This window comes from Helianthus annuus, chromosome 17 (assembly GCF_002127325.2).
Source record: "Helianthus annuus cultivar XRQ/B chromosome 17, HanXRQr2.0-SUNRISE, whole genome shotgun sequence".
Classification (NCBI taxonomy): Eukaryota; Viridiplantae; Streptophyta; class Magnoliopsida; order Asterales; family Asteraceae; genus Helianthus; species Helianthus annuus.
The window spans coordinates 144,995,069-145,006,501 of NC_035449.2; the positions used below are offsets into that span (position 1 = coordinate 144,995,069).

Consider the following 11,433-nt stretch of genomic DNA (forward strand, 5'->3'; position numbering starts at 1 on the left):
CAACTTACAGAAGCTTGGTGCACGAATTAGGATGCTAGAAGAAAGCTTTGGAGCTCCAGAAGTGAGTTAGAATGCAGGTTTGAGTGTGATTTCACTTATGTGCAATGTATGCCCTTTTATAGTGGATTTCCAAGCACAAGATCATTACAACTCAACCTACCAAGGAGTATGGATGATCAGCAGGTGGCCCTTGGTGCTAGGAGGCAAGTAGAGGGCGCCCATGCTTCATTTATTGCACTTTTGATCGTTCACAACTCCAAACAACAAGTCTGTCCAAAGTTTCTGCATCTGGGCGGTTCACGCGGCCCGCATTAGATTTCATGCAGCTTGTACGCGGGCCGCATGGATCTTCATGTCAGACACGTATCCACAGATGGCTCGAGGCCCGCTTCAACTTATGTGTTTCACTCAGGCGGGCCGCCTGAGGCCTGTTTTCAAAGATTTTTAAATCTTTTGTAATGATTAACCGAATCTTTGTAATTAATAACCTGACCATTAGGGTTTGAAGGGGTAACTTTGCGATTTGGCCCTCGGTTAATTACAATTAAGGGCCTCGTGCCATTTACCCGCACTGTCAAGTCCCCGGTTAATTTAATTACTATCCGGAAAGCCTTAACTTTCATTGTTGACGCTTTTAACCCTTCTCGTACGAATTTGATCATAACTTTCTCGTTTTAAAACGGAACTTCGCGGAATTTATACAGTACATTCTAGTGAGCGTATTTTACTGTTACAAAGCCTCGGGTTCGTCAAAGGGCCACTCAGAGGTATAATTAAACATGTTGACACGGTTAACCCCTGCAGCTTGTAATCTCTCACTTTCTTCCGCGTTTCGCTTCCGTACGATCCATGATTTATTCGTTTGAAGGTACGAGCATTGTTTAGGGTTACTATACAGTATATTTACCCTTTGTTGACATTTATAACCCTCGAATTTACATACTTTCAAGGTTTGTCAACTTTAGTCCTTTATTTAATATTTAATGCCACGTGTAAACTCATGACACGTGTTAACACATTATTCGACACAAAATTTCGAGGTGTTACAACAATCATGTTAAAAAGGGTTTAAAACAATTAGGGACTGAATCTGCCAGCTTTGAAACTTGTTTTGCCAGTAAAACAGGCCTACGCGGCCCACGTAAGCCCCCTCTATGGCTTACGCGGCCCGCCTGAGAATACCCAGCGCAGAAAATGAATGCCAGGTGCAGGTCAATTTCTCCAAACCGCCATAACTTTGATTGTATCGACTCAATGGGCTATATGTCGGTTTATTCCATCAACTAGGACACCTGGGGTGATCCTAGGATGTCCCATAACAGGTGTGAATGATATAAGCTCATGGAATTTAGTATTTAAGGGCCTTAGTTCTTGAGTTCATGAACTCACTTCTTGCGATCAACTTTCAAACACTTGCTTCTGGAGCTTGCATCAGTAGGAGAAGATTACCAAGTGTAGAAAAGAGAGCTAGGACCATTAGTAAGCTTCTAATTACTTGCTTAGTCGTTTTAATTAGCTTAATTACTCAAAAGTCAAACTTATCGTAAATTAGATTTGACTTTCGTTTTAATCACATATGGACTAGCCACTGATCAAATTGAAAGTGGTTATGGAACCATATTAAGGTATGTGATTAACCCCTAAAAGGGCACCTCCTAATTATCTCGTTTGACTAGTCAATTGTCGGGTCAAAGTAGTTTGACAAAAAGTCTAACTGGACAGAATGTTTGAAAATGATTAAAATTAATAAAACAGAAGTTCTAAATTATATTTTAACATTCTAATGACTTGGTAATTAATATTAAAACATGTTTTATCAGTCCTAACCCGACAATTAATAGTCTAAGGTCAGTTCTGACCCGTTTAAGCTTATCTCTCCCATGTTTTAAGCTTCCATTAGGACCACATTACTCAGTAGTATAACCCTCTGAAGTTATATTGCATGATTCCTAATGGTTTGAATTATATGCACATGATCGTTAATATGCTTAAAAATGCCATAAACGCCCTTTTGACACACAACTGAGATTTTTAGCAATGTGAATGGACAAACACCTTTGCTACTGATATTTAGAGTTGTCCCGAAAATTTGACATCAGTTTGAGGTCTAGATTAGGAGTTATGCTCAGTAGCGTAATTAGAAAGCTTTTTATAATTAAATGGCGTAATTAGCATAAAGCCTATCTAAACCCAATTTTTGATACCAAACTTTTTACCTACTGATGTAAAATAATATTTTGGGATTTTTGAAGATTTTTATTTATTTTTAGGCTGAGCATAACATAGGATTATAGCTTGATTTCGGTAATTGTCGGTTTTACCCTTTTCATGTATAAAATGAGTTTTACATAACATTTGGATGTCAAAATTTTTGCTACTGATTTTATATGATAAATAAAGTATTTTGAACTTTATAAACTGATCAAAAAATCAGATTTCCTATTTTAACCCGAATATCCCTTAAAACCGACTTTTTAGCGTTTTTAGCGCATAATATAAGTTAAAACTATATTTGGCTCATAAAACCTATTACCTACTGATGTTTTAAGTTAATTTATATAATTAAACAGTAAGCCAAAGTGTTTAAACTCAGAATTCTATTTTGACCTTTAAAGCTTATGTGAAATAACCAAAATGCCCCTAAGGTGCATAGTTTGGTTATATCAGATAAATTTCACATATATAAAATACCCTACTGTTATAACTTATAAAAATACATATTCTTACTGATTATATCAGACCTGAAACTCAGTTTAACATTTAAGCTCTTTTATGAGCATTAAAATTACCCAAATGCCCTTATGGGACTTAAATTAGTTTAAATTACTTTTTGGGCATATATGTTAACATCTTACTGATGTATTAACATAGTTTGAGCATAATAATGATTGAGACCTGTATATAATTTATTTGGTTACCCGTTACGCGTTTATGCGTTCGGATCGGCATACGTGACTAGTTTACGTTAAATAGCCGAAACGGGCTTAACCTTATCATTAAATTCTCATTTTCCAGAATGTGTTTAGTTTACACATATTATACAAGTATCCAAGCTTGTCGGGTCTAAACCACATTCAATTCCGATCACCGCTTAATCTAGCGTTTAGAAACGTAAGGTTTCCTTCTAGCTAGCCGGTCTAAGTCCTTGACTTAATTAAAGACCCGTTAGCATCCTAATAGGTTAATAAACCTTCTATACAGATTAAATAGCTTCCGGTAGAAGGTGCCTTCAAAAAGCTTTAGGATTATACTGCTAGCATAAGGTAAACACTTTTAACTTATTTTCCCTTATACGGGCTTGGGATATGGTATTATAATAATACCACTTGGTCGGGTATGAAATAATTTAATCGGATTGTGATTAATAAATTGCATAACCCATTTTAATCTGCTTTTTTTTTTGATAACATGAACATTGGGGGTTAATTCAACCGTGTCCTGGATATCCTCGGCTCATTTCATTTGAAAATGGCCACGACTTATGCACGGGGTGTAGGCATACACCTGACAAATGCAAATGCTAAATAATATATATAAACCCACATGTTGGGGATAACTCCTTTTTGGGTTCTATAAGTGGTGAGTCGGTTAATCACGTCCGGCTTCCAACCGGCCCCAATTGTATGACAAACATGTAAACTGTATACAAGAATATCTTTAAATAATTGTCCCAAATTATAAATGATTTGTGCCATGCACACTTAAATCAATTTTCATAAATGTTTTCAAAAAGAGTCAGTTAATTGTATTTACCAGTGTAAACTGACGTATTTTCTTAAAAGACTGATTGACAGGTACCTCTCGTAATAGGCTGGAGCTATTAGGTGTCATAAGAGGATCTTGAAAATCCATAGATACCTGAAATCTGTTGTTTTTGTTTCTTTGTACATTTATGATCCGCCTGTGGATCTTATTACATTCCAGTCTGTATATTCTTAAACTCGAACACTCAGACATTATGGTTTGTAATAGTTTATTCACCAAGCCTCCCGCTGTGCTATTATATTGTGTATATTGACAATGATGATATCAACTACGTCACGATACTCCCCACCGGTAATATGTGGAAATATCGGGGTGTGACAGGTTGGTATCAGAGCCAACATTGAGTGAATTAAACACTAACCTTTTGTGTTTAATCTCAATGACACAATAAGCACATTCCTTAGACTCTCGAGAGTAGGCAAATGACCTAGGATTTATTCTTAACTTTCCTTTGCTGTTTATATTTTATTTTGTTTTGTTTTCTTGTTTTGACAGGAAGTTCAGCTACAATGCCTCCAAGAGTTAGGGGTAAAGGAAAGGGCCCCATGCGAGGGGGACCATCAGCAGCAGGACCTTCACATCGACGCACTCCATCTGCGTCATTTTCCAGTTCTGACTCTCACAATCTGTGGGGTCACTCTTACAAGCCAGGGAGACATTCTATCTCGTTGAGCTCCTCACCTTCATTCCATCCATCATTCGGGCCGCCTGTCCCAGACGAGCCTCAGCATTCGCACCATTCTCAACACTCCCATCACTCCCATGAATCTCACTAGTCTTACCATTCGTTGCACTCTCATTCTTTTCATCATTCGGATTCTACCTACTCGCCGGCACAGTTTAATCCGAATGATTATGTTAACGACTTTTTGGGCTACAACCCTTTGGGCCCTGAGGACCACTTTTCTCAGGAAATGGAGATGGACGACGACCCAGACCCGGAGATGCAGACCGGAACACCGGGCCACCCAATTAGCATCTCAAGTGGTTCCCCATTTCAGGGATCACCGTACCGTGGGCCCGATTCCTACCAAGAGAGAATGGCCGCGTATGATTGGTACTTTACTCCTTCGTACCATAACTCTCCTGCCCAACCACCTTTGGTTGAACCCCAGCTTCAAGCAGTTTCACCTCCACCACTTCCTGTTGAGGAGCCGCCTCAACAGCCACCTCAGCCACCTCCCGAGCCTCCGACGCGAAGGAGGAACGCACGAATATCTGTGCGAGGAGGACCTCGTTTTAGCTCTCCACAGGGTTCAAGTTCTTATCCTCCTATTCCCGAGGACCCCCAAATGGGTGGACCCTCGAACGCGGTGCCCGAGAACGATCCTCCGCCAGCTTCTTATGCACCACCACAACCGCCTATGGGTTTCGACAACCCGATCCCGACTTACCCAGGTTCTTCTGGGTACAATCCTTTTGAAAACCCAACTGGTTACCCATCGGATTATGGAACTCATGATCCGTACCTTACAGCTGCAAAATACCATCATCTTTACCCTTCTTCTTACCCTCCAGTTTATCCAACTGGATACCCGTTGCAGGGTTATCAATACTCGCCTTACCAGCAACCTCCTCCTCCCCAGCAGCAGCAGCAAACTCAGGAGATCCTGGAAAGGTTAGATAGGGTTGAGCATGAGGTAAACAAGACCAAGAAGCAACATAGTAGCTTTATGAAGGGCCTCGCAAACCTTATTAAAGGAAAGAAGAAGTAGGAAATTGTTTAATTTTCTTGTATTGTCTTTTAATCAAGTCCCTGTGAGGACATTATTTTATTTTCAGTACCAAGTCCCCGCGTGGACTTATTTCCTATTTCTGTAGCCCCTGCGTGGGCATTGTTATGTTTCAAGTCCCGTTTAGGGCATCCCTGTATTAGTTTCATGGTTTAATGAAGTTTATCTTTAATTTTTAAGTATGTATTTTATTACATCATCTTATATCATTTCAATTTTAAATTGATCTGCCAATGAAATTCTTAGAGGTATAACCTAGCCAAAATATTAACTGGCTATGATGGTACAACCTTTTTAAGACAGTAAATCCTTGTTAACATCTGAAAATATGTTAACATTCCTGGCTGTGCGGTACGAGAAACCACACAAGCTTCCAAAAATGTATTTGCATTTTTCCAAGTCTCTTATGTATAGCCTGAATGATCAATACGAATCATGGCTAATAAACATCAATATGATGTGTACACCGAAACATCCATTAGAGATGTATGCTTATAAGCAAAGGTGTGATAATGACAATGATAGTTTTATTTCATAAACTTCTTGTCAAAAAGGCGATGAACATCGTTCGACCCTTAAAAGACCAATGATCCAAGAGATCATTGGTTATGTTTTAATCGTCTTAGTGACAAGGCCTTTTAGTGCCATCTAAATCTCCTTCGAGATGAGCCTTGTGCTAAATAAAATGTCCTTTACGACATTGACAGTTGTGAATTCTAATTCCCCTGTCTAATAAATATAAAGAATATTATATTCTATTGATTATTTAATTATTACTTAAAAAGGGTCTAAATGGTTTAATAATACCATGACCCACTAATCATCAATGCGATGATACATTATATAATTTAAATATCATCATTGTTTGATACAGTATTCAAAAATGGCTGGCTCGGATGAAGCAAACAGTCATCCTACAGAAGGCAACAACACCAGGATTAATATCACAGGTGCCGAACTGCAAGCAATGATCACCGCAGCAGTTACTCAAGCGATAGATGCTAAATTTAAAGAGCCAAGTATTGTTCGGTCTCAAACTCATTTGAGATCCCATTCTCAACCTCACACTCATAAGAAAAGTGAGTCTCATCACTCATCTAATCAAGGAAGCGAGTCGAAAAGGCAAATTATCCTTGAGCCGATTCCCAGGTACACCAAGGGTTGTACCTACAAGTACTTTGTCTCCTGTAAACCAAGAGATTTTACAGGAGAAAAGGGAGCAATTGATTGTATGAAATGGTTAGACGAGATGGAGACAGTGATAGATATCAGCGGATGTGCTAAAGAGGATATAGTGAAGTTTGTATCACAATCCTTCAAGGGTGATGCCCTCACTTGGTGGAAAGCATTGGTGCAAGCCACTGGGAAGGTTCCTTTGTACAATCTTTCATGGAACAAATTTGTTGATTTGGTTAAGGACACCTATTGCCCTCAGCATGAAGTCGAGCGGATAGAGACTGATTTCCTCACCTCAGTAATGAAGGATCTGGATTGTAGATCCTATGTGACTAGCTTCAATTCAACGTCAAGGCTTGTGCCATATTTTGTCACTCCTGAGCCCAAACGCATTGCGCGTTTCATCGGTGGTTTGGCCCTTGAAGTAAAAGGGAATGTCAAGGCCTCTAAGCCAACCACTTATAGATCTGCTGTGGATCTATCTTTGTCCCTCACTCTAGATGTCGTGAGGAGTAGGGCGAAGAAGGTTACCGATGAAGGGAAAAGAAAAAGAGAGGAAGACAAGTCTCCTCAGTCGAACAAAAAGGGCATGGGGAACTCTGGTTCCAAAAAGGAGCAGTCGAATGACAGGCCCAAGTGCAAGACATGTCACAAAAGGCACTTTGGAAAGTGCAACCAAGACCCACAGGCCAAACCATGTGGGATTTGTAAAAAGAAAGGGCACAAGTCGGTTGAGTTCCGAAATATCAAAGATGTAACTTGCTATGGTTGCAATGAAAAGGGGCACATCAAAACTAATTGCCCCAAGAATGCAAAGAAGCCCGAGGAGGCAAAGAAAACAAATGCAAGAGTCTTCCAGATGAACGCGAGGGAAGCGATGAACGACGAGAATGTCAAAACAGGTACCTTCCTCATCAATAATAACTATGCTAGAATCTTATTTGATTCCGGTGCTGATAAGTCTTTTGTAGACCATAAGTTCTGTAAGATATTGAATTTGCCCATTAAGACTCTAGACATAAAATATGAGGTAGAGCTTGCCGATGGTACCTTAGAAACAACTTCCACTCTTCTTGATGGATGTTCTATATCCATTAAGAATCATTCTATCCCGCTATCCCTCTTGCCAATGAATTTGGCTGGGTTTGATATAGTTTTAGGCATGGATTGGTTGTCTCATAACCAAGCCCAAATTGCCTGTGATAAAAAGCTAGTTATTATCAAAAACCCTTCTGGCGAGTCAGTCACTATTCAGGGAGATACACAATATGGATTGCCCAGCAATGTGTCTATTCTCAAGGTATCACAGTGTTTGAAGAGTGGATGTGTCATTTACATGGCACAAGTGACTGTGAATGATCCGAAACCTAAGATTCAGGACATTCCAGTCATCTCAGAGTATCCTGATGTTTTTCCTGACGAGTTACCTGGATTACCTCTTGAGAGGCAAGTAGAGTTCAGGATAGACATTCTACCAGGATCTGCATCTATTGCACGAGCTCCTACTGAAATGAAAGAGCTTAAAACTCAATTAGACGACTTACTGGAAAAAGGTTTCATCCAGCCCAGCTCTTTGCCTTGGGGAGCTCCAATACTGTTTGTGAAAAAGAAGGACAGATCAATGCGCTTATGCATTGGTTACCGTGAATTGAATAAGGTAACGATCAAGAATCGTTATCCTTTACCCAGGATCGATGATTTATTTGATCAGCTCCAAGGGGCGAGCTATTTCTCAAAGATTGATTTGAGCTCTGGGTATCATCAACTTAAAGTGAGAACTGAAGATGTGGCTAAGACAGCATTTAGGACGAGGTATGGACATTTTGAGTTCTTAGTGATGCCTTTTGGGCTCACTAATGCGCCTGCAGCATTCATGGACCTCATGAATAGAGTCTGCAAACCATGCCTAGATAAGTTTGTCATTGTCTTTATAGACGACATACTTATTTACTCTCGTAGCCAAGTTGATCACGAAAAGCACCTCCGGTGTATCTTAGGATTGCTTCGACAAGAGAAGTTGTATGCTAAATTCTCCAAGTGCGAATTTTGGCTTCGTGAAGTCCAATTCCTTGGACATGTTGTTAGTGAAAGTGGTATCCAAGTTGATCCTGCCAAGATAGAAGCCATTATGAGTTGGGAAGCACCAAAGACGCCTACAAAAATTCGCAGCTTTCTAGGTTTAGCTGGATATTATAGAAGATTCATTGAGAACTTCTCAAGGATAGCTGCACCATTAACTTCTTTAACCCGCAAGAATGTGAAATTTGATTGGGGTCCAAAGCAACTATAATCTTTTGAGATTCTTAAGCAAAAGTTGAGCAATGCTCCGTGTTGACCTTACCCGAAGGAATTGAAGAGTTTGTCGTATATTGTGATGCTTCACACACCGGCATGGGATGTGTACTTATGCAACATGGCAAGGTGATTGCCTATGCATCACGACAACTGAAGGTGCATGAAAAGAATTACACCACCCATGATTTGGAATTGGGTGCTGTTGTATTCGCACTTAAGTTGTGGAGGCATTATTTATATGGAACTAAATGTGTGATCTACTCGGATCACAAAAGTCTCCAACACTTATTCAATCAAAAGGAACTCAATATGAGACAACACCGTTGGATGGAAACTCTAAATGAATTTGATTGCGAGATACGCTACCATCCAGGTAAAGCGAACGTGGTCGCTGATGCTCTAAGCAGAAAGGAAAGAGCTAAACCAATCAGGATCAATGCCAAGAGCATTGAGTTGAAGAATAGTTTGAATGAAAGACTATTAGCTGCATAGAAAGATGTTGTTTTGGAAGTTAATGTTCCAAACGAAAAGTTAGGTGTAACTGCTGAGAAGTTAGCACCTGGGAAGGATGGAATCCTCAGAATGGATGGAAGAATTTGGGTTCCTATTAATGGAGGAATTCGAGATGTAATCCTCCAAGAAGCCCACAACTCCAAGTATGCAGTTCACCCTGGAGGTAACAAAATGTACCAGGATTTGAAGACTAATTATTGGTGGATAGGTTTGAAGAAATCTATTGCCACACACGTAGCTAAGTGCCTGACATGTGCTCAGATTTAAGCTGAACATCAAAAGCCATCAGGACTACTTCAATAACCAGAACTCCCTACATGGAAGTGGGAGATGGTAACCATGGATTTCATAACCAAGTTACCTAGAACAAGGCATGGAAATGATACCATATGGGTTATAGTTGATAGACTGACCAAGTCAGCACATTTCCTGCCCATCAAGGAGACTCATAGCTCCAACAAGTTAGCCCAGTTATACGTAGACAAGATTGTAGCTCTTCATGGAGTACCGGTGTTTATTATCTCTGATAGAGATACTAGATACACCTCTCACTTTTGGAAAAGTTTCCAACAGTCTTTGGGCACACGTTTGAATTTTAGTTCTGCTTACCATCCTCAGACGGATGGACAGAGTGAGCGTACAATTCAAACTTTGGAAGACATGCTTCGTGCATGTATTATTGATTTAGGTGGTAGTTGGGATGACCACCTGCCTTTGATCGAGTTCTCTTATAACAATAGCTACCATACAAGCATACAAGCTGTGCCTTTTGAGGCATTATATGGTAGGAAATGCAGAACGCCTGTCTGTTGGGCAGAAGTAGGAGAAGCTCAATTATCAGGACCTGATATAGTCCTTGAAACGACGGACAAGATTGTCCAGATTCGTGATCACCTGAAAGCTGCCAGGGATAGGCAGAAAAGTTATGCCGATAAGAGGCAAAAACCTCTAAAGTTTGAGGTAGGCGATAAAGTTTTACTGAAAGTGTCACCCTGGAAAGGCGTGATGTGTTTTGGTAAAAAGGGCAAGTTGAGCCCTAGATATATTGGACCATTCAAGATTATTGAATGTGTCGGCAGTGTAGCTTATAAGCTAAACTTGCCTGAGGAGCTGAGTGGGATTCATAATGTGTTCCACATTTGTAAACTAAAGAAATGCCTAGTCGATGAATTGCTAGCTATGTCTCATCAAGACGTACATATTGATGAAAGCTTAAGATTCGTTGAAAGACCTATATCGATCGAGGATCGACAGGTTAAAAAGCTCCGAAGAAAGCATGTTCCTATAGTAAAGGTCAAATGGGATGCTCGCAGAGGTCCCGAATATACGTGGGAAGTCGAGTCCACTATGAGACAGAAGTACCCTCACCTATTCCAGTAAATCTCGGGGTCGAGATTTCTTTTAAGGGGGTGAGAGTGTAACACCACGTAAAAACGTGTCCAATTATGTATAGACACGTGTCCTAAACTCTAAATATGTGAAAGATTGAGTTTGAGGGACTAAAGTTGACAAACAACGAAAATATGTAAGCGAAGGGACTAAAAGTGTCAACATGCCAAACTTGTGCCTCTGAATGACCATACGTGAAGAAAATATTCTTAAATGGGTGATTAATTGGATATAAGAAGCCTTTTGTGAAAATAATCGGAAGATTATAAAACTACAAGGGTTAAACGTGTCAACATGTCAATTTTGACCTCTGAGTGACCTTTTAACGAAACCGAGGTTTCGAAATATTCAAATATACTCCCAAGAATAAGTGATAAAAATTTCACATGGTTTCGAGATCGTTAAGCATGTTTTCAAGACTTTGGGCTATAAGTGTCAACTTGATGAAACTTGCATTCATAATGATATTTAATGAACCCGAGCCTAACGAAGTTAGTTTATTCATCCTTGAGCTTTATCAAACTAACTACAAGGGCCTTATATGTCAACAATCATGTTAAAA

General features: G+C 39.8%; 1 protein-coding gene across 1 annotated transcript; it reads left to right on the top strand.

The window, feature by feature from the left end:
• The first annotated feature begins 4,679 nt into the window (after positions 1-4,679).
• Positions 4,680-5,480, top strand: LOC110932518 (proline-rich receptor-like protein kinase PERK9). Its single transcript, XM_022175846.1, has one exon. The coding sequence runs from the start codon at positions 4,680-4,682 to the stop codon at positions 5,478-5,480; it is 801 nt and encodes a 266-aa protein (XP_022031538.1).
• The last annotated feature ends 5,953 nt before the right edge of the window (positions 5,481-11,433 follow it).

Coding starts and splice junctions, on each gene's coding strand:
- LOC110932518 (XM_022175846.1), top strand. CDS start 4,680: ATGGAGATGGACGACGACCCAGACCCGGAGATGCAGACCGGAACACCG.